The sequence below is a fragment of the Empidonax traillii genome, unplaced genomic scaffold (genome assembly GCF_003031625.1).
Source record: "Empidonax traillii isolate 1590-97213 ecotype Southwest subspecies unplaced genomic scaffold, ASM303162v1 scaffold240:size1935192, whole genome shotgun sequence".
In the NCBI taxonomy this organism is placed as follows: domain Eukaryota; kingdom Metazoa; phylum Chordata; class Aves; order Passeriformes; family Tyrannidae; genus Empidonax; species Empidonax traillii.
The window spans coordinates 1,165,844-1,192,804 of NW_020955433.1; the positions used below are offsets into that span (position 1 = coordinate 1,165,844).

Genomic DNA, 26,961 nt, shown 5'->3' on the forward strand with positions numbered 1-26,961 from the left:
TTTTTTTTGTTTTAAAGTTTTGTGGGGGGTTGGTTTTTTGTTTGTTTTTAACCGAAATGGGAATAGGAGTTATTTGCTTTGAACCGATGTCAGGTGAGTGCCTGGCACTGCAAGGGGAGCCCTGGAAAAAAAAGGCTTAGGAACAGGAGCCCGCCCTGGGAGATCACAGCACCTCACTGAAGGTTGGGAGAAAGACCTATTTCAGAATTGCTCAAGTGGTCGTTCAAGGGTTATATAAAAGTATACATTAAAGTTCTTTTTTGCACTTCCCTTGTACTGTACCTGCACTGTTTGCTGTGTTTTATTTGCTTCCTTGACTTTGAAAATTCAGGAAGTGTCACTATTTGTGGAACTGAACTCGAAAGGTTTTACTGTTGGGAAAAGCTGAGTTTGGGTGTCTGATAGGAGAGCTCTGAAGACTTGACTTTATCCATAAATGTACGTTACCTGTATTGAAAACAGGATTACATGGCTGCTCACTAGTGACTTTTCCATACAATACTTCTAAGGTACACTGTCTCGATAATCACATGAGGAGCTGGTTCTTGTGTGAGAGGAATTACATCTGGATTTGATAATCCTGCCTAACCCAAGAAGATACTTATTTCAAACTAACTTTCTTCTTGTATTTTTAAGAATATGTTTTTTAGTATCAAAATACAAAAAAACTGAAGCTGACTTGAGTAGCCTTTTTTATTTTTTTACAAGGAGGCTCACAAGCAGATATTTTTCACAATATTTCTTCTTTTTTTTTTTTTTCCTGTGCACCCTGTTATTGCTGTGTCTCAGACCGCAAGGCAGACTGGGGGTAAGGGCAAGGGGGGTGGGCAGGAAAGGGTACGAAGTGATCTCTCCCTTCCATGAGAATCCAAGCAGAATTTCCTCCAAGCAGCAGAGCTGCGAGGGAGCCCTTGAATACTGTGAGGAATTGACCTAGGCAACACCTGCTTAACTAAAAGCAAAATCTTCAGATATATAGCAATGTAAATGTGAGTTTAGTTGAGGGCTTAGAGATAAGAGAGATGGGGGTTATTCAACCACCAAATTATTTATATTTCTAGTTATTCAGTATGAAGAAAGTAAGGAACTGATACTATTGGTGTAAAATCAACACCCACACGTTGCTGTGTAGATGCTGTACTGGCCAGTTGTCACCCCATGTGCGTTTATTAAACTCCAGCCTTCAAACCCCACATTGGTGTTACTGTAGTACTCATCCATGTAATTTGCTGCAACACGTTCTGACATTGGATAATATTAGATGTCCCACCCATGGTATATCAGTAACCAGTGCAACATATGTAAGAGAAGACAGTATTTGAAACCATTGCTTTGATGGAAAAGAAGTGATGAAGTTATTCTACTGCATGACATTTAGACAAGATGTGCTATTCTTTTGCTTCATGTTGCCAACTTACTTCATTTATTCAGCTGGATATTCAGGTACTTCTGAAATAAATCTATTATATCCATGGAAAATCAGGTTCTGAAGTGAAGTCTGAGTGCATTTGGACAGGGATGTGGAGGGCTAAGCGTGCGATGGCTTAGAAAAGTATTGGTCCTCAGCTATTGAGCAGTGCTGAGCAAGAGGGAGCCACTGTCCAGGAGCAGCCCCCCGCTTTATAAATCCCTTCTGCAATGGCCTCAAGCCCTGGTCTGTCTGTGAAGAAGGTGCTCACTGTCAGGCTGGGTGCTGCCTCTTCGATGTTGTGAAGCTGTAGCTCTGTTTAGCCACTGGCATTCTGTAAATACAGTAATAAACCAACTGGTCTAAGGGAAGGTTTCAGCAAATCCTCATGACCTGTGGTGTCTAAAAATCTCCTGTTTCCTCACGTTAAGGGAGCCTGTTTGTAAATAGGGCAGGTCCCCTGCATAAGGACAGTGTTTTTATTCACACCCAATGAACAAACACCTCCACCCACTGTTGTTGTTTTAAAAGACTCCAGCTGCTCATGAATATAGGGTCAGGGAGGGCCGCCTAAATGTTTCTCTGTGCTTTCTCCCCAGCGCAGCCAGCAGAGCTGTTTCCTGTTCTTTGTTTCAAGGCTGGGGTTTGCGTCACACATTCCAAGTGGCATATGTGGTGCTCTTTCCTGTTTCAGGCTGTTTTCTGGCAGTTTGGTAGCTTCGTCCAGGCCCCTTGTCACTGCCCCTCAACTCCCAATCCCCACCCGATGAGTTATCATGTCTCTACACTCTCAGGATTGCTTAAGATGCCTGTGTTATGTCATAACGAGGTTTCCAAGTTAACCTTTAACGCACGCCCTCGACTCCAATATAGTTCTGGGGGTGAACCGGAGAGCTTTGCTCTGTTCGCTGAAGACTTGAACTCAAGTCTCCAGAAAGTTGCGAGCCAGTTTTCTGCTCTCGCTCCCTCATCAGCTGATCTGGAATGGCTCCATTAAAGTCACAGAGTTGCACTGGTCTATAAAAAGTATGAGAAGAAAATCCACATCTGTCGGCTTGTACTTGTAAGAGGGTTTTGGCTTCCACCCTTACCCAAGCTGAATAGTCCACCATAAGCACTTTCTATTTCCAGATCTCAAGAGGTATTTTCTCCTTACACAAACTAGAAGATTTGTTGTCCTCCAGATGTAATAGAGAAAGTGGAGCACTGCTGGCTAACTTTTCTTTGGCGTTAATAGGTACTGCTGTCCCACGTTTTCTGTTTTTGAAGGCATAAAAATAATCTTTTTACTCCTGTTTTTATATTTATCTTTACCCCTCACCCTGTTGCAGGCAGACAGTGAAATATTGAGAGGAAATTGAGAAAAACATAAATCTTTCTGTTGCTTTGGGTCTGACAGAAAAAGAGCTAAAGGACCCAAGCCAGAAGTCTTTGAAATCAAGAGGAAGACTTGCATTACTTTCAGTGTGCTTTGAATCAGTCCCTGGATAAAAATGCAAGATGGAGTGTTTATTCTTCTTTGTCACTTATGGGCTGGAATATGCATGGCTTCTGTACACACAGAAATACTTTCACCCTTCATTTTACTCCTTTGGTTTTTTATTTCAATAATTTTTAAAGTAATCTTTTAATTCCTGCTCTTGCTCTTCTGGATGCTACAAGTTAGCCGTTTGTGATCATTGCAGGTATCTTTTAGGAAGTGTCTGAAATACACACTTTAAACTTGTTTCAGGGCTTAATTGTATGCAAAAAATAATTTTTATTGAATTATGTGCATATACTTATATCAAACTGTTTTTTGTCTGTTCAGAAATCCAGATAACAAGAAGTATTTGGCCACACGGTTTTGGTAAGTTGATTATTGATTTTTTTAATTTGTTGTTCTCAGTTGTTTTTACTTTGTTGTTTATCTGTTCATTTTAGAACACCATAGATGAATTTATCCATTAGAACACAGTTAAATGTCTTCATTCTAGTACTGCTAATTTGCTCAGGATTTCAAACATCTAATCTTTTTTTTTTCCAATGTTAGAGGAAAAGAATTACATATAACTGTGTTTAATACTGGAAACTGGTGTATAATAAATGCAGTAAATTTTGTGGTTTGCACCTTTTTGTAGCCAGAAGTTCTACAAAATAAAGAACTGAGGTTAAAATTAAAATAGTTTTGTAAACCAACTTTTAAAAACTAATTAACACCGCTAACAGGAGGTCTTTTAGAGTTCTTTTATGCTGTCAGCATTCAAGCTTTGTGTTTTCATTCTGAGGCTAGTTGCTTCCAATCCAGAATATGAAGTTTGGCAGAGCTACTTTTAGGAGAGAGATTTAACTCTTCCCTGTTAAGCATTTACTTGATGTCAGAGCTTCCTTTAAGCATTTTGTAGCCGTAGGTAATAGTTCCCAGGGGAAGGAAGTGTGAGTGTAGATCAGCCAAATGGAAAGACAGAGCTCCAACAGGTTTTTAACAGTAAACTAACTCAGAATGGAAAAAAAACCGCAACCAAATGTGTGGTCTGCCTATCATACAGTCAGTGTGTGTTAACAACAAACTAACTTGATCCATGAAGGCATGACAGACTTTCCACTTTTAAAGAGTCTAAGCTGCTTTGATCACTGTCACATTTGTACCCACTGCTGTATCCAGCTCTTTCCCCTAGTTGTTTTTATTTGTTGTTTTGTTGTTTTGTTGTTGTTTTTTTTCATTTCAATGGGTACATAGAAGTTCATCGACATTTGCCCGGTATTCAGATCCTTGTTCAAATTAATCTTTTAGGCTATTATTCGGAAATTATTCCTTTCTCTAGGATTAGGTTTCTGTCTTCTTTCCCTTACTATAAAAAATGTAGAATCTTCTTTTTCATTTGTTTCCTGAAATAGCAGAAACCTTTGCAGAAGAGAACAGTATTTTCTGTCATTCTTTCTTCATAATAAAAAGGCTTAATGTTTCCCCTTTTAAATTACCTTAAAAATTAACCTCTTAAGAAAAGCACAACAAAAAAACCGAAGTTCAGTTTGGAAGGGAAAGATTATCATACCATTCCACATACTTCACTTGTTTTCAGAAGTCTGATCTTTTATCCTTACTAGACTGTTTCTCCTTCTAAGAAGTAGCTTGAGACAGGAAACCAGACAGCGGTCTGCTCTGATAAGGGAGAATATTGTCTAATGGAGGTGCCTCAAGAGCTTTTCTTTCTCCTCCTCTTAGAACTGAAGGTTGAACAGGGTGTATATGGACTCAGTTTTTCCTAGGTAAGGAAGACATTTTCTTAACAAGCAATTCAAGAACATTTTTGCCCCAAATTTTTACATACAAGAAAGCCATTTCTAGGCACGTGGCTTCAAAGAGCTTGCAACAGTATTATCATAAACTTAATGGAAATACCGATTAGTCTGCTACACAGACGATAAATAATTATGTCAAAGCAGTTCTAGGTCAAACAAGGTTACATCAGTGAAGTTAAGATGCACAAATTGTGCAAAAACACAGGTTTTTCAGCCTGCTTGCAGTCCTGAAAGGAGGAAGGTAAAAGATTCCCAAGTCTCTGCTAAAAAGCAAAAATAGTGTGAAATACTAAATAACAGAATCCTGTAAAAATGCTCTTTTTCTTCATGCCTATCAATAAAACTTGAAAGTGAAAATTTTTGCCTGCGTATCATTTTATTTTACGTAATATCCTAACATTTTTGAAAATTATTACCATTTCCCAGTGGAAATCCAGTGAATAAAAAACAAGGCTGCTGGTCAGTGAAACATTTCCTTGGGATGCTAGTTCTTCATGATTCTCCCTCTTCTGTGTTCTTCATGGGGCTGCTCTGATCTCTTCCCCCAGCACCATGTCTGGAACTTTGTTCCTGCCCCCACTCTTGCTTGCTTTGACTGATTCTGACTGCTGTGCTGAGTTGGAGAGTTTCCTTGCCTGCTGCTATTTTGGGGTTGAGTGCAGTTAAGCACTTGCTTACTTCCCATTAAAGTTAATGGAACTTTAGAAACAGTTTTTTGCTGACTCAGATCGTGATGAGCAACTGGTCCAGTAAGTGAAAACACATTACTAGCCCTGGAAAATGCTTTTTGTACCTTCTCTATGGAATGTTGGTCTCAGAAACTGGTTTCTCTGTCAGACTCTCTTTCAAGGCTCCACTGAAGATGACTTCTCACCTGGGTTCAGAAACTTCCCTACCCTTTTGGATTTCATCTGTAGAGAGTCTTCTGATAGTACTGCTTCTCCTTAGTACCAGGAGAAGTTTGACTCGAGGCTCACAGGAGAAGTCACAGTTTCAAAGCAACAGCCTGAGTCCCAAAGGGCTTGGACTGAAGAGCTTTGGCCACAGGACTTAAAGTTGATTGCTAGATACCAACATGCTGCAAGAGCTGCAGTGTCCTTACAGAGAGCACTCACGCAGTGCTAATTTAGCAGATATCATTATATCGTTCTGTAATTATACTGACAATAACAATCATACCTTAAAGCTTCTAGACAAAGCCTCGCTGTACATGTGGCAGCATTCCTTTGCTTCCCCCAGGCACAAAGACTGAGGAAGCAAACCCCATATGTGCTCTCAGGCAGAGTGAAGAGAGGCAGAATTTATGGTCACCACCCCCCTGTCTACCACAGGAGTCAGGTCACTCACTGCCCTTCCAGGTATTTAATGAAAGCAGAGGTTCTGTGTTAGAAGGAAGCTTTGTTGTTGGATGCGCGCAGTCAAAACTGGCCTTCTGCCCCACCCTTTCCTCTCATAACACGTTTGCAGAGTTGGTAGACCTTGAAGGTAGATGGGTAGAGCTGCTGGGAGTAGCTGCACTGCGGTTGCTCTTTTCCAGCTGCTCTGCAGTGCAGATGTGTAGTCTGGGTGCATTCTTTAACCACTTTGCATGTTTCATCTAGGGTAAATAATCCATACGAGCCCTTATTGTCAGAATGCATGTTGAAGGATCTTTAAGCTTTCATTTAATTATGTCTCTGAAATAACAAACCATACACCTGTCAGGAAGTTGGTATTGAGAAGTCTTCAATCCTGACAAGGTGATAAGCTCTAACAACAATGAACTTCCCTTCTGGAGACCTTGCTGCATATTGGATCATAAGGGCAGAGTTTCTGTTGTTTCTGGCTTGCTGTCTTCACTGGACTTCAGATAGGAGAATACTGAAGGACTTTGCCTGGACTTTACCTTGCACCTGTTTCATCTGTGCCTTATTTCCATACAAAAACCAATTGCTTCATTCGTCTTTCTGAAGTACAGGGTGTGAGCAAAATCTTATCAAAAGCCATGTCCTGTTTGGACAAGTTGGACTGACTTGGCAGAGATCCACAGGGTGGAGTGAATGGGAGGAGGCAAGAAAGTAAAACTGGGTGGCTTGTTAGCTGGAAAAAAGAGGGGGAAAAAAAAAAAAGAGAGGGTGGAATGTTTGCCTACCGGATTGCAGTTAATTATTTAGTTTCAGATTACATGCATTTTAAATTCTTTTACCCCACATGAGAAAACCCTTTAATGAAAAATAGTTTACATAATAAAGTGAAAGACAAAGACCTTATTTTTTAATAGACTTAATATGAATATATATTGTTGCTGCCTCACTGTTTTTTCCAGAGCACCTCAGGAATGAGAGATGGTATTTTGATTTTCCAGAAATTAGTTGTATATTCTAAACAATTTGCAGGCTTTCAAACAAGTGCATTCTGAAATCACGGTGTAAAGTAGAACCCAACTGGTTTTTGATTCCTCTGTAATAGAAACAGATAAGACTGCTTACCTTCCCTATTGCCCCCTTCTGACATGAGAGAGATTGGGATTTTTTGAGTTAGTAGGCATGCTTTTACAAATATACTGGGAAAAATTACCTACTTTTTAGTAGAACTGGTATGCTTTATTTGTGTGTGAGTGTACATGCATGTGGTCCAAGCTATCAATTTGGAGCATTATTTTTAAATACAAAGACCATTGTTTTGTGAGTTTATTTACAGCCTTAAGAAAGCATCCTTTTGAGCTAAATTTTAAATGCCAGATCCAAAGCTGGTTTGTATTGATTCTGTAGCAGTCCACCAAATAAGATCTGGATGGACAGGACCAAGTGTTATACACTAATTAATTTTCCTTTCTTGAAAATTGGTTTCCACTCACTATCAAATAGGCAAAATAAACCTACTTCTTAAGAGTAAAATGTGATAAAGTGCTCAATTTCTCTACTGTGATGCAGTAATAAAACTAAGGTTTTCTCTGCTGCTCTTAGATGACTGCAGTTGAGAAAGATTAAGAATTATTTTTCACTTTTATTCAGAGTACACTTTCTGTTGTCTGTCAGTCTAATTTCTACACAGTAATTTAGAGCTATCTTGGGAAACACTCAAATGTGTAGCATGACATGTCAAATGTATATCAGTTGTCTTTTCACACACTTTCTTGAAAAGGAGTAACTCTTAAACTAAAGAAATCCAGTTTTAAAATTACAAAAATGAGAAAGTATCATCATCACTGCATTTACTTAGAAGAAGCTCTTCTTTCTTTTCCCTTCCTTCCTGCCTTCCTGCCTGCCTTCCCTCCTTTCCTCCTTTTTCTCTTCTTACTTTCTCTCTTTCTTTTCTTTCTCTCCTTTCTTTCCTCCTTCCTTCTTTCACTAAAGTACAAATTAGTGTGTCACTTTATCTATGCACATACAAACTAAAAATTGGAAGTTTCCTGAAAACTGAAGGAATTAGTTCCAAATTCTTATATAGGGGGTCTGAGTGGCTACATTTTACTATAAATATTTTTAGTGTCTAGAAGTATACATTTTTTTTTTGTTTTCACATTGCATATATATGTGTGAGAACATGAGTGATGCATAGATATGTGGATGTATTTCTGGGAAGGCAGTCTTCTAAAACGTCAGTTCTAGCTATGTGAAATGTTAAAAACCTGAAAAAGATAACTACATAATGGTTATCTAAAAGATAACCATTCAAAGAAGAATAGTATAATTAAAAACCTTCTCACAAATGTATTTAAGGTATTTATGGAATTACCACAACTTCTAGCAAATAGTGCCGAAAGTTACACAACTGCTCCTAAACTAAAACTATGTAGTAACTTTAAACTGGAAATTACATTAAGCTGTGTTATTTGTTTCACTTTGGTTTTGCAATTTGCTTTTGTCAGGCCTTCAACTTTTGTGAGAAGAATTATGAAGATAATTTAATTTACTTTTGCTACTTGTTTCCATTATTCGAAATGCACACCGTTGTAATATATTTTCAAAAGTCTTTAAATGTTATTTGTATACCTGAATAATTAATGGTAGACTTGTAACAACTCCTGCCATCTTTCTCTGGAAGCTCTTAACAAATTTTGATCTATAAACACACATTAATTGCAAGATTGTTCATTAGTGTAGGCTTATTAGAATTTTTTTTAATTTGACCATCTTAAAATGTTCATTTACATTTCTGAGAGAATTTTCCAGCCTCAGCTACAAATCTGCTGGTGAGCCTTCAGCTTGTTCCACGGGGTGAATTGCCTGGATGGTGAAGTCTGTCTGTATTTGCTTCTTTCTAGTGCCATCTACTGGCCAGAAGGGAATTGGTGTAATTTGTTTTTGTCCCTGCACGTTTAAATAGAGGTCATACCACTTGCAGGCAGGACTGTGAACTGTACAGGGTATGGTCAGAACTTGCTCCTTTGACATCAGTCATAATGTATAACCTCAAGTGATTTATATAAAGCTTGCCAAGATCTAAATGTTATTGTGAACAACTTTGCTTTGCTTTCCTTAGATTCTGCTCTGTACCCTTATGGCTTTGCCTCAGAGAGGTATCTCCTTTCCTTCACAGCGTCTTTCCAAGATGACCATGGCAAATGTGTAGTATGATAGTTATGACATGCATCACACTAAGTACTTTAATTTTGGGCATTTTGAGATTGGATAAGAAAAAGCAACTGAAACTGCACAGAATACAAGCAGATTTTTTGAAGTGCTTTTCTTTTGCACACTTAACACAAATAGTTGTTGACTTGTCGCTAAATCCATTATGTCATGGGAATAACTGATGCATTTTTTTATGTTAAGTCATTGCAGCATGTTGAATGTAGTCCAAGTTAGTCCTGGATTTTAGTATTTTTTTTTCATTGATATCAGTGTCACCGTATGTGAACTATTGAACATTTCTGTTAGGACTCTTAGAAGAGAGAGATCCTCTCCAGAATCAGTTCACTTGTATAAAGAAAATTATTCTGAAGTTTTAATGGTGGTGAGAAATACTTAGTCTAAATTGTGATGTGTTTGAACACTGACAGCTAAGGAAAGTGACAATTCTGTGGTCTTGGTATGCTGACATGCAGAATAAAATTCAAATTAACTTTCATTAGATTGAGCAAATGTCTCTTTCTTTCAATAGCAATTTGGAAAGAATGAACTTACAATAAATGAAATATTTAAGCTCAGTCAAATATTTAAGAATCTATATTAGAGATTGATAAGTATTCACTTTAATCTTACAAAATAATAAGTTCTCTGCAGTTCAGAAAGTTGATTAGGGTGACTTTCTAACACTTTGTCTTTGCCTTGCAGGCCAGGACATCAGAAGCATCAGAACAGGTGAATAAAAAAGATGCTAATGTTTGACCCAGTCCCTATCAAGCAAGAAGCCATGGAGCCTGTTTCAGTGGTAAGACTTTTAAAATATATTGACCTTTGTGATGACTCTATTTTTTTCACCTTTAAGTCACACTAAGATTTTGTTAAGCTTTGAACTAGCTTAGGAAAGCCCGTGAAGCTAAGTTTTGCTCTTAATGCACTCAGATTCACATTCTAGGAAAACCTTCTGTAGTTTATTAATTTATTGCCTTAAATGACCTGGCCCATTGCCTGTCAGATTTGCTCTGGGAATGGGAGCAACAGCAAAGTTGCAGCAGCTCCCATCTCCAGAACAGAGGAGAGAACATCCAAAAACTTGTGAGCTTTGCAGATATGGTCTCTGTAGTTGGTGGTGCAGATGGAGGTGGGTTGAAATTAAGTTGCCACGCTTCACAGTGAAGTGGGGAGAGTCTGTGGTTTCAATGTTAACACCTTTGAACTAAATGAACAGGCTTCTCACTGTCCCTTTTTCTGTTTCTCTGTTGTGACAACATGTGCCTGGGGCTAACTCTGTGCTCTAAACTTAATCCTGAAAAAAAAACCAAACAAAACCAACAAACCAGCAGTGGCTTTTTGCTGAGTAAACTGGTTGCACTGCTTTACTGTGTGTACAGCTGAGAACTAGGGCAGTGGAGAAGGAACCAGAGGGAAAAGGGCAAAGAGGAGACATTTCCTTAAAATTGGGTTAATGTTCAGTGAATTTGATATATAAGGTCATCTCAGAGAAGAGGCTGATAAGCAAGAGCATCAGGGACGTGTAGGTGGGAGCAGTACAGTGAGAGTTGTGAAGATACAGGCTGCTGCTGAAGGGGAAGATTTTGGCTTTTCTCCCTCCTTGCCAGCTTTGTGTCTCCTTTGTGTGACTGAAGAACTGTGTGGCCCTAGAATGATTTGGATCAGCTCAGTGAATGATCAGAATTGCTAACCCACCAAAAATACTCATTTTTTGGTCAGATCAGAAAGCTTATCTGACTCATTCTGTGCAGCTGCTCAATATTAGAGCAAGGGGAGCGGGGAGAATGAGGGAACAGGGCCTCCCCTTTCAGCAGTAGCCCACAATAACATCAGATTAAGTGTAATGTGAAACCACACCCCTAGAAAGGCTGATTAATTAAAAGGGTGAAGTCAGTTTACGTAACTTAGAGTGCTTTAAACTCATGCTCTGAATAGCATCTTTCAGTGGAAAGTTTGTTTCCTGTTTTATTTAAAATATAGAATAATTGTCATAGATTTAAATGCATCTGTAAGCAGTCTGATTTCTTCAGTGCTATTGATAACATATTTTGGGAGTTAAGTATATATGCATTTTAATATTACAGTTTGACTCTTGTGGGGTTTATTTACTTGAGAGCAGTGATAGAAAAATAAATGTCACTGAAAGTGTGAGTGTAATGAATTCCAGTATTTGGATTAGGAAAAAACCTTAGTATTGGCCAGTCCACCTGTCACTTTAATCACAATTATTGTGTAACCTTATTAGCGATGATTATCTAAGGATATCTAATGGTGTCCATCAAAAGCAGAAAATGGGCTTCCTTGGAGCCCTGCTGCCACATGGTCCCATCAGAAACTGCTCTGGAGACACCTCTAATGGCAGGAATTGTAATACAGAGAGAACATAGGAAAGGATAGCACCCACTGAGTGAATTAGTTTTCTTGACCACCTTTTGAGGAGGTGGAATGGAAAAGAAACTGTCAGTGTGAGGTTATGGAGGTGCTAAGTATATCACTACAGGCTGACATAGCCAGAAATCTAAAATCAGGATTATTTGTATTGCATCCTTCATTCTAGTAGTATCTTTACAGGCCAAAATAAATTAAGCCCCTTAGGAATTATTCACTCTTCTATCTGAACATACATGTGAGTGTAAAGTCTGTCTTTAAAACATACCATTAGTTGGAGTGGGAGAACGAAATTAATAATGGTTTTGACACCACTGTATTTCAGGGTGTGTGGATGAAAGGATTAACTTCTTCTAAGGTGACAGAAGCTTGCACCCACAGTATTTCATCACTCTACCAACAGCTCATGCCATTTATTGAAATGAATTATTGAACACATCCATCTTATGATAGTTCTTAATGAACTAGTGACAAAGTCATCTGAGTTCTACCTAAATATTTGCTGCAAGGACTTTTTAAACATTTGAACAAATACCAGTTAAAATTTGGTGAAAGAAGCTGCTCTTTTATGAGTTACCATCTTTATTTGAATTTAAATTGAATTGAAACAGTTTTTCTCTGTAACGGAGTAGTGGAGAGAAGACTCTTGGTCAGGCACAAGAAGTATGACACTGTGGGTCATTATGATTGGATTTGTTGCTAACAGAGTATCTAAATATTGCCATATATATATGGCAATATAATACATAGTATAGTCAGGTCTAAAGGGTTATAATATGTACATAAACAGGTTCAGCTAGAAACATGCAGGTTTGTAGTTCTTGGCCTTGCAGCATGCACAGTTTCAAAGGAACAAAGCACCTGTGGAACTACTTTAGGATTTTATCTCTGCGTGTGACTGAATCTTGGCACTTTTATTCACCTGCTCAAAACTGAGTGTTCCAGTCTTTGCTCTGGATGTACAATGCAGGCCTCCCTGCTGTGGGAGGGGGAATCTGTCTAGAAGCTGCCTACAACCTTGGGAGACCAGTTGGCCCAGTCTCCAGCAGCATTTTTACCCTTTTGCAAGCCCATGTGCTCCAAAGACAGTCATAGTCATCATAGCTCCCCGTCATGGAATGCATTAACTGTTGAGTATCCAGGCAGTTACTGCTGCAATTCCCACCTGGTGTTCTTGTGTTAGGATAAGGTTACACCTAGGGATGCTTGTTCTTTATTAGCCTTTTGACCAAAAGCATCTAAGATTTATATGCACAAGCTTTTTTCTTTCTAGTGTTCTTGTAATGAAAGAAATGTTCCTAGGTGTTGATGTTGTGATTGTCCCTCACAAACCTGCAGCACTGTAAATGCACTGATGTTTAGTGATGGAATGTTTAGTTCGTGGAAGCTGGGTGAACTTTGTACTAAAAACGAATACCAGCAATTCTAACAGAATTACTTAATATTTCTTGCATGTTTTTTTCCTAGAGGCTGGCCAAATTTTGAAGTTAAATTAGTAGGGTTGTGTAGTTTATAAAAGACTCGATGAATTACTTGAAAATCTCTTCACCTGTACAGCAAATAAGATGTTTCACTGTGGCGGTATAACAGAATTTGGCAAATTATATCAGAACAGTGCTTGGTAATGTCCTCTTGCGGAAACAGTAGTCTTTCTGGATGGTAATAGGGGTGCAGGCAAAATATTTGAGCAATCTTAATGCCTGACAGATTGACAAGAGAAGCATGGTGATTCTCTATTGGAATTTATTATTTTAATTGTATAAGCCACATGGATATGACTCAGAAATATGAGAAGTTCCTTTATTTTCCAGTTTCTTTGTAGCTTCAGTGCTCTGAGTTTTATATGGACAAACAGCAAAAAAAAGGTAAATTAATTGCTTTGTAAGACCCAAAGAGGGGGAAGTGATGATACCAAACGTAAAAAGAGCCAGATTGGGGACTGTAAGGAGATGTTTGTTGAATTACAATCTTGCGTCATTATAATGATCTACTGTCGTGACATATTGTTCTGCCTAAGGATGTTTAGGAAAGCAGAATTTACAGGAAAGTGAGAATTTGTTGGGATTTTTCAATCCTAAATCAGATCAAACTCCTGCATATGCTGTTAATTCCCACAAAAGAAATCCAAGGAAAATGCATCACCTTAAATATTATAGGAAGACAGAGCAATGGTGTCTCATTTTCTATCATTCCACCAGAATACTTTGCCTAATCTAGGACAGGTGAGAAAAGACTGCTTTTGCAGACTATGAAATACACTTGGTGACATTTAGAAAACTAAACAGAGGTAGTTGGCCTTTTTTGTTTGTTTGTTTGTTTACTGTAATTAATGCTCCTGTAATCCTACTGTAATTAATTTATGGAGAGAAACTGTGAAGTCTTCCTTACTCTCCCATCCCGTATCCTAAGGGGTGCTGTCTGCTTTCCTGGCAAGGAAAAGCAACACCAAATTTAAAAGCTGTGGGTTCTATCAACCTAATGGCAATCACTGTGTCCCAGGACCTAGAAACTGAAACTTTGCTATGCTAAAAGATACAGGAAGTTTAACTTCAGAGCCAGGGTAGATCTAAGGGTGACTTACACCAAGTGAACAGATTTTCCACCAGGCTTCATTGGTAGTGTCTGATCGACAGCAGATATTTCCTTTTTCATTGTTCTGTCATCCTTCTCAACTTTTTCACCCTTTTTTCCCCAAACACATATTTTGTCCCACCACATTTTTCTGTGAAAACTTTATCTGCAGTTCAGATATAATAGCAATTAGAACTGCAGAAGGAAGAAAAGTGTAGGAAAATGATTCAGCTTCTCCAAACTGCCAGAAAATGTAGCTGATACTAAATCTGTGCCAGCTTAATTACAACAATGAAAACCTTCTATGCAAGGTAATGCAAGGCATATGGGATAAAATACCAAGTCCCTAAAGTAATCACTTCTTTAAAACATCATTATTTTCTTTCTAATTCTTGGAAAGTATTTCTTGCTTGTCTAAATAAATTCTATTTAACTTTTCTAACTGAGAGTTCTCTGCACAGCATTTTAATACTTTCGTATTCTTTTCAACAAAGACACACACCCACCCCTGGTGTTAAAGAGTTGAAAGAGGGTATATATAGGTATGTTTATATGGAAAGGTTATAGCTGACCAACAGCATTCCCTGAGATTTAAATTGCATAGGCTTTTTCTTTTCTAGCATTCTTGCAATGAAAGAGAAATGTTTGTAGGCACTGACATTGTGGTCATCCCTGACAAACCTGCAGCACTGTAAATGCACTGATGCTTAGTAGTGGAATGTTCACAGTTTACAGTTGAAGCTGAGTGAACTATAACGCAGTAACAGCAATAACTATAAACCAATAACAGCAATTTTAACAGAAGTACTTAATGTTTTGTTCCTGTTTAAATTTTTTGGTTTTGGCTATGATGCTTATAACTCGTTCAGATTTAATAGGTAGTAAATACTGTTAAATGTTAAATTCTATCAATATTTAGTGGTCTTCAGTTAGAATGCTAATGATTTTGTTGCTTGGCTCAGCAGTGCTGGCAAGTCTACAGACAGCACAGCTGCAATAAAGGCATTTTAATAAAATTCTGAGAAACCAATTACCATTAAATATGAATGTTTTTATAGATTGAATTTGTAAGAACAGTCATAAAGAGAATAAAGTTTCAGATGTTTTAATGTAATGTTTACTGTTTGAAGATTAATCACCATTGTTTATGCTGCTTTGTTTGAATACTTTATGGAAGAGGTGACTCAGCTTTGTTGTTTTATCACAGCGCTTTGAATGCAGCAGGAAAATTTTATATTTTCTAAACTCACTGTTTCAAACAGTAACTGAAAAGAAGAAAACTACATTTGTGTCATTTTGCAAGAGTACTTCTAGTTAACATTGAAAACTAGGAAGATGTATTACTAGAGGTATTTACCATAGGAAAAAATAATTTAAATGTTATGAAAACAATTATATAAAAATACAGTAGTTTTATAGTTCTGTTTCACTTTCTGTCATTTTGAATATTTTTTTAATCTCACTCATCAAAGCAGTTTTGGTGCCAAAGAATCATTTTTTTAAGATTAGTGTGAAACTGCTTAGCCTTAATATGGAGGTTTACTTACCTAAAATCCAAAGACAGCATTTTATTTCAAAGAATTGACAACAGGACTAAAAATCTGTGTTCATTGCATGTTCTGTGTCTCTCTGCTATGTTAGAACATCACATCGGTTTCTACTGTAAATTAGCTGTTAATAAAGAACCTCAATTTGCAACAGTTTTTAAATGCGAAATTGGTCTGGAGAGTTGTTTAATAATATTGTACTCTGCAGTGTATGTTAATACTTCTTGGTTTATAAAAATAATTAGTATAAATAACATAATATATAAAATTATTATTAAAATATGGAGATCATCACATAGGTCAAGATTGGCTTTGGGGTTTATATTGTAATGAGAACTGCTAGCTACCATTAACAGGAACATTTTTCCAAATGTTTATCCTTATACTTATTTTCCAGAATTAGTCTGGCTAGTTAGCTGCTTTATATCTCAAAAAATGGTTTAGAAAGGTTTAGAATTTTCCTTTTGCACTCTAGTTTCTCACCCATTACTTATATAGTTCAGCTGTGCATTTTTTATTGATTGTTGGATTCAGATACATCATTTCTTGCTTTAGCAATTGATTGTTTATCAATTACCTTAGCATTTGTTTGGGACCCATTACTTGAAATTCTAAGTCAAATTTAACTCCGTCTTGCTAGAATTCTTGACCCTCAGTATACACTTATATGCTGGGCATTAGCAGCATGTGTCTCCCAGGTCAGTTAAGAAATGCTCAGCTTAGTGTATAACAAGCAGCTTTTAACGGAGAAAATAGTTGAGTAAGCCTTGAAGATTTGTTTTCATAATCTGTTTTACATTGCTTCTGGAACAGTTAGTGAATCAGTACTTGAATAAATTCCTTTGTGTGGAATCTTAGGCTTTGTTTAATTCACTTTTATTTAGAAAGCACAATAAAGTGCTTTCATTAAACTTCTTTATTTTGCCTCAGTTTTATTAGCCGTCTTTCTTTTTCAGCAGTAACTGCGTGATTTATTATTTGATTTTCTTTATTTCTTTTCCACTCCTTCTGACAGTCATACCCATCCAATTACATGGACCAAATGAAGCCAAACAAGTACAGCGTCATTTATTCTACACCAAGCATGTTGCACAATAAATTCTACTCCAGCCCTGAAGGACTATCAAATGGAATCCAGATGGAGCCAGTAGACCTTACAGTAAATAAACGGAGCTCACCACCTTCAACTGGAAGTTCTCCTTCCCCACTAAAATTTCAGACTGTGCATAGGAGAACTTCACCTGGACTGACTCTGTCCACGCCCAGCTCACCTCTCAGTAAGTTCACACCGTCACCCCCAGGAGTACAGCCCATTTCTATGCCAATAACAATCCCACCTGTAATGGCTGCTGCTCTTTCACGCCACGGACTGAGAAGCCCTGGAATACTCCCAGTTATACAGCCTGTTGTGGTCCAGCCAGTTCCTTTTATGTATGCTCCCCATCTCCAGCAGCCCATCATGGTGTCCACAGTTCTTGCAGATGAGATGGAAACTCCAAGTAGCATGCAAGGTTGGTGTTGTCAGAGTTCTTTTTTATGCCATCTCATCATGTGAAAATAATACTTTATCCAAGCACTTGTTTCCTGTATTTCTTTGCATTTTAGGAAATGGAACAGAATTCCTGTTCTTCCAAAATAGACAGGCGTAGAATTTATTTTGCAAATATTTTACCAAACTTACCAAGGTCACAGAATCACTTAGATTGAAAAGACCTCTGAGATCATTGAGTGTAATCTGTGACCAATCACCACCTTGTCAACTACACCACGGCACTGAGTGCCACATCCAGTTTTTCCTTAAACACCTCCAGGGACGTGACTCCTTCACCTTCCTGGGTAGCCCATTCCAATGTCTAATCACCCTTTCTGTGAAGAATTTACCCCTAATGTCCGACCTACACCTCCCCTGGTGCAACTTGAGGCTCTTGCCTCTCATCCTGTTGCAAATTGCCTGAGAGAAGAGACTGACCCCCACCTGGCTACAACCTCTTTTCAGGTACCTGTAGAGAGTGATGAGGTCTCCCCTGAGACTCCTCCAGGCTAAACAACCCCATCACCCTCAGCTTGGTCCTCTTAGGACTTGTGCTCCAGACCCTTTGTGTCCCTTCTTTAGACCTACATAAAGGTGTTTAACTGCTGAGATTTGGATTGATTAAAATGTTGGACTGAGGAAAAATAAATAGAAGTGCTTTGAATCATTGTTCATCAGGAGATAGACTAAAGCTTGGAAGATTTTGTATTTATCATGAATTGTCACACTAAATATAGAACTGATGGATTTCTTTTAACTATAGATTTTCATGTGTACTGTTTATTTCCATAACTCTTCATATTTTTTGTGTGTTGCCTTCCCTCTCCTACCCTCCCCCATACAGTGCCTGTCATTGAGTCTTATGAGAAGCCTACACTCAAGAAAACAATCAAAGTCGAGCCAGGAAGTGAACCATCGAAGACTGACTTCTATCCTGAACAAATGTCACCTCCAATGATGACCTCATTATCTCCTCAGCAAGTAATGTTGCAAGAGTAAGTAGGCAACAGTAGTCCCAAGATCAGCAGAAGAATGGAAGGCAGTTTGTTGGAGCATTTATGAGTTTTGAGGAGTGGGAATGATTGTTGCTGTGCTTTAGGACATGTGGTAAATACAGAAAAACATTCTTCCCTCCCACCACTGCCACTGTGAAATGCGATTTCAACTTTTTTTTTCTCTGCCTTCTTTAGCAATACAGGAGTTGATACATATTTATATATCACTACCACATAGATCTGCCATTTCTGAAATAATGATAGTCCCAATCATACAGTTTACTGAGAACAGAACTCCCAATAAGCCAATGATAATCTATTTATGTAAAACCAGCAGCAAACTTGAAAGATAGCTAAAAGAGATTTCATACTGATCTCTGTATTTATGTTACTTGAAATACCTTTCTTTAAAATGAATGTTGTGACTTTCTCTTCCTGGAGGCCTTCTTTGTTTTTTCAAAAATTTTGGCTAGGTGGTGGAAAGAACCTCCTCGGGCTTACAGGTTCTCCATATATCCTTTGAAATTCCATGTTTACCCGAGGCCGTTGTTCTGTGGGTGATATTTTTGGCAGCTCAGGTAGTTTCTGAAGCTTTCCCTCCTCACAGCCACTTGTTTCCATCCCAGTACTAACTTGTTGAGCTGGTATAACCTTTACTGGGGCCACTGCATGAACTAGATCACAGATCTAATTGGGTTTAAAACAGTGCTGTTTGCAGAAGGCAGGGCAAGGGCTAGAAAGAAGAAATTAGTCAACCTGTTCATTGGAACCATTAAAAATTTCTCAGGAAGTATCTGAGCAGCCATGGACGTCTTCTCCATTTCCTGTTTTCCTACGGAAAATTGTGTCAACTTACTAAAACTGTGGAATGGCCCAGAGCCCGGCTCATCCTTCAGCAGGCAGTGCTCTGGGTAGGCACGCAGACTGCCAGCGTGGCCCTGGCAGGAGCTGAAGTTGGGAACTGAGCGCTGCTCATAGCACATAACCTCACGATCCATTTTGGCCCTTTCTTCATGCTCATTGTTGCCCTTTGGGCAGTTGTATTTGACCTCACCCCATAGAGCAGAGGAAAAGGGCTCCAAGCCAGACTCTCAAAACCCAGTGTGAGTGTGATTCAGAAAGAGAAAGAAAGCATATGGCAGGTGGTCCCCTGCATTTCCTTCAGAAGACTGCCTCTCCCTCCTGCTCATGGCTGTTGGGTTAGAAGGCACACTGCAGCTCCAGGGCTAACTACGTTCCATGCAGCCTTCTTGTGGGCACCCCTCCTTGCCTTCAAACAAGCTTCAAATAGCTAGCTTTTATAAACTATATGCTGTTTATTTTAAAATAACCTTATATGTTTTATCATAATAAACATATAGTAGTAAACATCCGTGTTTACTAGTTGCTTACTTACCTTCCGTAATGGACCTGCCACACAAGGCAGTCAGGTCTTGGAATTAACTACTGCTAAGTCAGGACTATCAAATGGTTCAGTTTACTTTTTGTCCTTGTTAAGCCTCTTGAACAAGAGCAAACCAGTAAGTGCTGTTCCTGGCTGGTACCACACCCTTCCTCCAGGGCTGAGACTTCTATAGACTTGTCACCTGCATTAGTGATTTGCATTATAAATTTCCCAATGAGTCCAGTTTCCACAGGAAACCCATCCGCCGAGCAAAGAATATAAAATTTGGTATACTGTGTAGATAGCTTTGTTACAAAAAATATTTCTATAATCTGTGTTTCCGAAGCATCTCCTCTGCTTGGCTGTACGGAGCATTATGTTTGTGGAGACCCTGTCCTTGTGTTGTAACAGCTTAAATACCTACATAACTGTCCTGTAGAGCTGCAGTTCTTGCTTATTCCTAAACTGAGCCCTTTCAAGTTCACATTTTGCTGTATCCAAAACAAGAGGTTTATAACTTGTATTTTTTATCTTTTTATCATTAAAAAATGCATAGACAAATCACACAAGTTACAAGATGAGAGTCCTAAACCTTTATAAAAAAAAACCCCTGTAGTCTTTCAGCTGCATCAGTCTCTGCAGTAAGAGCTGTAGTTAAGCAATGATTATTTTATCATTTTTCATAGGTTCCAGCTGCCTAAAGTGCACTCTTCAGACACATGAGCTGTATTAAAGGAGCATAGGAAACCTTCAGTCTCACTTTTAAGTGACTTATTTTGATTGAGTGTTAGGTTTCGGCATACACACTGTGTATATATATATATATATATATATATATATATATATGTATATGTATGTATGTATGTATATATATAATGTTGGTGGCATTTCTTTAGCCAGCCCAGTACAAGAAGCCTCATTAGCGTATTTTCATGCAAATATCAAAGTCTCACTCATGCTGTCAACACAATGTGGTCTGTGGTGAAGGAGAAAAAGCTCTTGAAATTGTAACATGATTTTTGGAAGATACTCTTATCTGTTGAAGAGTGACACATAAGTGGGTAGACTTGAATGAATTTGTATCTGGTTGTATAAGAGGGAATGAAAGAATTAGGGCTGTGCTTTTATTATTGGCACCTAATATTTACCTCTGAATTCTGACACCGCCTTAACCATTTTTTAAAACTACCACACCCTATCTGATTATTGATAACATTTTGTTGTCTTGCCAATCTCATCTCCTCTAAAGGGAAAAGGAGACGAATTCTCGAGGCTTTTTCTAGATGCTTTGAGATTGAAAATCATTGCAAATGGTGTGTGGTCAATACCCTTTTTCTCCCTTTTCCCAGATGTTAGCATGTCCAGGACTAGCCTCCGCACATAATGATTTAAATCAAGTTTGCTGTCCTAATTCAGAGCTCTGGCCAGAGAATCCAAAAGGCTATTATGCAACAGCGTTAAAACTGAACATTGCTTTAGAGTACCATTTCTTTGGAAGCTGGAAGCCTGCCTTCCTTATTTAAGAGTGTGTGCATCTGTGTCTAACATCACCATCTGGGGTTTCCTGCTATTATAATATTTCTAGCTAGATCTAATGTGTACTTGAAGAGTACATCACTCAGCAGTCACAGAACCACTAGTGAAAGAAAATTTGGCTCCAAATTTTAAGCTTGTAACTCTAATAAAAGAATTAAAAACAGAATTAAACTTTTCCCACATCACTAATCCCCATCCTGCTGTTTTCTTCTTAAACCATGCAGAAGATTTTCTGTCTTTAGCACATGCCCTTTATTTTGCTCAGAAAAGTAGGTATTTGATGTTCCTGAAAATTAAGCCTTAAAGGAACTTGGTGTAAGTAACTAATAGAACCTAGTGTTATAAAGCATAATTCAATTGGTAAAAAAATGTGAAATACAGTAACTGAGAAAAGACAGGAGTTCTAGAAAGCTCATTTGTGTCGCGTGGAGGAGCTGGTTTTGCAACAAGGAATGCTAATACCTGCAGGTTATATTCTAAGTTTCAGTTAAAAGCTAGAGAGTGTATTAAAAGCTTTGATGAAGATCTGCTAATGGGCTGAAAAGTGCAACCTTCTTAGTTTGAAAGATTTGTAGTGCCACATACCTTTTTGACAAGCATACTTGTTGCCTTTCCTAACATTGATCTGGAAGAAAGAATCAAAGTTGTCCCCAGTTCTACAGTAGGGTGGCATTCAACAGTCAACACCTTTTAAGAAGCTCGTATGTTTTCTCTTGTGTGAATGTTTATGGTTGTGTTTGTTGCAGAAGTCTGTATGTAGTTAGGACACGTCTTACCTGTACTGTACCTGTGGGCTTCTAAAGTGAAAAATCATGTTTATGAAGGTGGAGGGACAACTTCAGACATCCTGTGGGTGTGGCACACGGGCTAAGCTCTACTTTTAGGAATTGACGTCAGTGGTACAGGGAGGCCGCACCCTCCTGCCAGCACCAAACAGGAAATTCTTAATTACATTTTAAAGGAGTGGCTGGAATAATAAAGATTGACTTCTGCTTTGAAACCCTAAAGATACAATTTCTTTAATAACATGGGATAGCTGTTTCCAATTATAAGCAAAATAGTTATATTTGAAGGATAACGAAAAATTGTGAACAAATACAACGACAGCTCACTATGAACTTCGAGAAACCTGGGGTTGACTGAAAAACAAGAATTTGAAGAGGGTTAAAGTTAAAAAAAAAAGAGTATGAAGTAAAAATGGCTACATCATACCACAAAGTGAGTAAACATTTAAAAATATTACTGCTCCCAAAATTTGCTAACCCTGTTGAATTTTTCAACATGCATGTAATGTTGTAGTTTTCTGCCAAGAGACAGAGTAGTAGTGAATAAAAGGCTGTGTTATGAATCACATTAGCTAAGGTTTGCTGTGCTAAATGTTTTGCATTTTTAACATTCAATTTGACTTTGCAGGAATCACCCTTCAGTTATAGTTCAACCAGGAAAGAGACCTTTACCTGTGGAATCTCCAGACACACAAAGGAAACGCAGAATACATCGATGTGATTATGAAGGCTGCAACAAAGTCTACACTAAAAGCTCCCATCTGAAGGCTCACCGAAGAACCCATACAGGTTTGAGCACTGCTATGCTTCCCTTTCATCAAGTCTGTGGTAAAATAGTAGCCTAAGCTTGTTGTTCCTGCTAATGGCCAGGTGACCACAAGTGTAAATAACAAAATGAAAGAAGTTAGATCTGTTATTGTGGATATAATTATAGGCTGAGCAGAAGACAGAGGACATAGCAGGAAAACGCACAGCAAGAGACTGTAAGTCAAAACAGGCTCTTGGGGTGTGCTGGTGTGCTTTATGTTCACTGGCTCTTCACTCATTTTGTGTCCAGTTGCTGGCAGATTACTCAATCTGCACAACCTGTAAATACCAAAATGTTTCAAATCGCACTGCCTCACCTATGACATCACTGTGAAATTTGACTGAGACTTCACGGGAGTAGCCCATTTGCAGAAATCTGGACTGTGTTCCAGATGCAAACACATCTGCTCTGTGGACGTGCTACCAGTGGTCCGATGGTGCTCTTTTCTGAATGTTCAAGTAAGCATATCCCCATCTCTGCTCTCCACAGAAATGTTCATCTTGGCATGCTAAATGAATATATACACATCCAAGGTTTTGGGGCAGTACAGCGGTGTTAAAGAAGAGGGAAAATTACATATAAGAAAGTAATGACTGAGAGAGATTTTAAGTTGGGATACTTGTTACAATGGTGCCAGTTATTTATACTGCATTAAATTTTAGTAATCACAAGAAGATTTTTGCCTGCTGTTCTGAATGGTAGCACAGTCCTTTCCCCCATTTAATCTGGAATGAATTCCCTATTTTGAAAATATATGAAAAAATGCTTAAACCTTTACACTTCTGGGCTTGATGAGACAAAACAAATGCTAATATGGCAGAGAGAGGAACAGAGAGACAACAAAAAAAGAAGTTGTGGCAGGAAACATTTTTTCGATCTGTTAACTCAGACTGCACAGTTTCTAGTGCAGAATACTCTGCAGCCTTGTACTGTTTGCAGGCCTTTTCAGTAAGCATTGAAGTACTTGCTGAAATTTGACAAGGCAAGAGAACAAATCTGTCAGATATTTAACTGATGGGTTCATATCTTAAATCTCCACTTCTGTGTTTCTTTTTCCAGGTGAAAAGCCGTACAAATGCACTTGGGAGGGATGCACGTGGAAGTTTGCTCGTTCTGATGAACTAACGCGGCATTTCCGCAAGCACACGGGAATCAAACCTTTTCAGTGCCCAGACTGTGACCGTAGCTTTTCCCGTTCGGACCATCTTGCTCTTCACAGAAAACGCCACATGCTAGTCTGAATGTCTTCTGTCCCTGACTCCTGTCACACTTTTTTTGTTTTTTACATATGCATTTTAATTTGGATTCAGCTGGTCTGGATCTCTGAGTTTATATCATTAAAAGCTTACGTATGGTCAGTAACAGATGTTATCTAACCCTCCTATGTCCTTGCCACGGGTCAGACCTAAAGAATGTGAATACTTCTTTTTTTTTCTCCTGGGGATGCTAAGCAAACCCTTTCTACATTCAGTATGTTTAATGTATTCCATTTGTGAATAAGGGAATTTGTAAACTAACAGCTTTTGTTGGTTTCTTCATATAATCAACCCAACATATACTGATAAAGTAGTAAATGTTATTGAATATCCAAAATGCTAGTCCTTGCCAGACACTTTGATTTATGTGCCCAGTAAGGGATACACTCTCATTTTATGCTCAACAATGCAATGAATGGACTCTCCCAGCTGTGTTGATTTCTGCAATGTGGTTAATGCAACAGTTTTAGAAAGACACCTGATTTAGAAATCCCCTCTGCCCAAACAGTGAGTAACACTGAGGAAATAAATCTAAACAGTGTAATTACTTTACAGAAGGATTGAGTCATAGTATCATTTACCCCAGTCAAGAAGAAAAATTGGCAGGAATCGGTCCATACATAACACTGTGCATCTAAACCAATATTATCTGTCATCTGTATGATAGTGTAGTAGATACCTTTGTTTTTATTGCATAATACCCCAGTGGATTTGTTAAATGAAGACCTTGCATGACACTGTATGTCTGGTTTGTGTGCAAGTGTATGGGTGAAACACACAGAGTCAAGAAAACAGCCTGAAGCTGAGTCAGGGGAGGTTTAGGCTGGAAACGTCAGGAAAACGTTTTTCACCCAGAGGGCGGTTGGGCGCTGAAACAGGCTGCCCAGGGAAGTGGTCACAGCATGAAGCCTGACAGAATTCAAGAAGTGTTTGGACTCTGTTCTCAGGCACACGGTGTGACTCCTTGGGAGTGTCCTGTGCAGAGCCAGGAGTTGGACTCGATGATCCAAATGGGTCCCTTCCAACTCAGGATATTCTCTGGTTTTATTGTACTCTCCTGTGACTTGGCATTACATGATATTCATAGAAATCTACTGCTCCTCATTTCAGGGATATGGACTATCCCCCTACAATCATGCCCCTGCATTTCCTCTAAATAATTTTTTCTCTTTACCTCAGAAAATAGCAATCATCACATCAAAAATGCTCTGAGCTGTATTGTGAGTACCACTTTAATACACTACAGTATTTAAAGTTATTAATCCACAATATTTTTGTAAGAAATTGGCATCCAATGTGATCCACTTCTGATAAATTGAGTCATGTTTCTGTTTTGGATAAAAATGTATACCAAATCATCCCGTTCCTAACTCTGATTTGTGACTCTGGTAGTCTCTCTTTGTAGGTAGACAAAGCTTTCCTGTAGATGTGTCTATTGCATTGAAACTTCACATCAGCAAGTCTTAACTCCCATGTCTGTTAGCAAACAGAACTCCATAGGTAAAATAAATTGAATTTAAGCAGCGTGCAATTGAGCCCAGATATTTTCCCATCTGGGAGCCCTCTGAAGGGAAGGTTTCTATCTGTATTAGCTGGCAGACTTGTGGCACTGTAAGGGAACAGGACATATTTCTCCACACTCTCATTGCACCAGTGTGTTTTCCTTCTTTGTTCTATGCAACATAAACACTATTCCCTGCAAAGTTTTCCTTTCTCCTGGAAAATCCCACTGGACAATGGAGGTTTGAGGAGAGGAAGAGCTGCATAGAGCTCTGCAGGAGGAGGCAGGTGGAATGTCCATCTGCAGGTGGGTATATTTGAGCTTATGGAGGAGTTAGGCTGTGCTTCTATAGCCTGTGTAGTCCAACAGCAAACAAATCATCTTGGAGATGAAAGAGTGTGGATGCAAAGAGCCTTCCCTTGGTGACAGACTTTACCACCTGTTCTGCTGACATCCACATACCCATAGAATAAGAGGAGAGGTCTGTACTTCCTGGAGAAAAACTCTTCAACAGCGATTTCTGTGAAATAGTGTTGTTCCAGTTGTTAACAACTCTTGCATTGGGTGCATGGAACTGGCAATTTTATTTAAGGAATAGAGCCCTGAAGATGTGGTCTACAAAGGACAGAGCAAGGATTTGCAAAGCAGGGCTGGGAACATTCATGCTTTTGTGGGGAAGATCCATACCCTGTTACAGCTACAAACATCCTCACCACTTGGTTAGGGCTGAGGGAAGTTATGCTACATCTGTCTCATAACTGACCCTGATCTGCTCATCTGTGGTGCTGAAAAACTTGGGACATTAATTGGTCTTTTTTTTTTTTTCTTTGGTAGGCCAGATTGTTATTGGCATTGAGGGACTTGTAGGAAAGAGACAAATACTAATGAACAGCTCTTCCAGAAGGGGGATTTTTGTTGGATATTTTTGCTGTCAGTGGTAGCAGAATTGGCTTTAAGTTTTAATGGCAGTTTCGTAATTGCAGGTGCATCACTGCTGAGAGGCTGTGTAGAACCTTATGGCATCAGTCACAAGTTTACAGACATTTAGTATCCTGGGGTGAAAACAAGTCTACTATAGGTGCTATAAAAACAAGCAGCTTCATGGCAACTGGTCCCATTTTTAGCTTAACAAATGTAAATGCATAAAATTTGGGATGTTAAGGAACATTTCTTTCTCTGTTTCGCTTTTGAGGCTCTTATAAAATGTTTTCATTAATATGTTCTCTTTTAAAATATTTTTTTTAAATCAGAAACAAAGATCAAGTACCCTAAAAGCAGAATATATTCACCCATGTGCCTTGTGAATTAGGACAACAGAAATTTAAATATTAAATATGAGTACTTGATATTATTTCATGTAAATGCCTTCCTTACAGGACTTTTCACTTGTGTCTGTGGTGTCTTTGTGGG

The 26,961-nt window shown here is 38.5% G+C and overlaps 1 protein-coding gene across 2 annotated transcripts in view; it reads left to right on the top strand.

The window, feature by feature from the left end:
* Nucleotides 1–24,602, top strand: part of KLF3 (Kruppel like factor 3) — a 26,111-nt gene extending 1,509 nt beyond the window's left edge. The window contains exons 2-7 of one of the 2 annotated variants that reach the window (XM_027888509.1): nucleotides 3,219–3,257; nucleotides 9,949–10,045; nucleotides 16,771–17,266; nucleotides 18,131–18,281; nucleotides 22,615–22,775; nucleotides 23,854–24,602. In XM_027888509.1, the coding sequence (XP_027744310.1) occupies nucleotides 9,989–10,045; nucleotides 16,771–17,266; nucleotides 18,131–18,281; nucleotides 22,615–22,775; nucleotides 23,854–24,035 (1,047 nt within the window). In that variant the 5' untranslated portion in view covers nucleotides 3,219–3,257; nucleotides 9,949–9,988 and the 3' untranslated portion in view covers nucleotides 24,036–24,602. The remainder of the gene's footprint in view (nucleotides 1–3,218; nucleotides 3,258–9,948; nucleotides 10,046–16,770; nucleotides 17,267–18,130; nucleotides 18,282–22,614; nucleotides 22,776–23,853) is intronic. The other variant, XM_027888510.1, reaches the window with a different exon arrangement.
* Nucleotides 24,603–26,961: the final 2,359 nt, after the last annotated feature.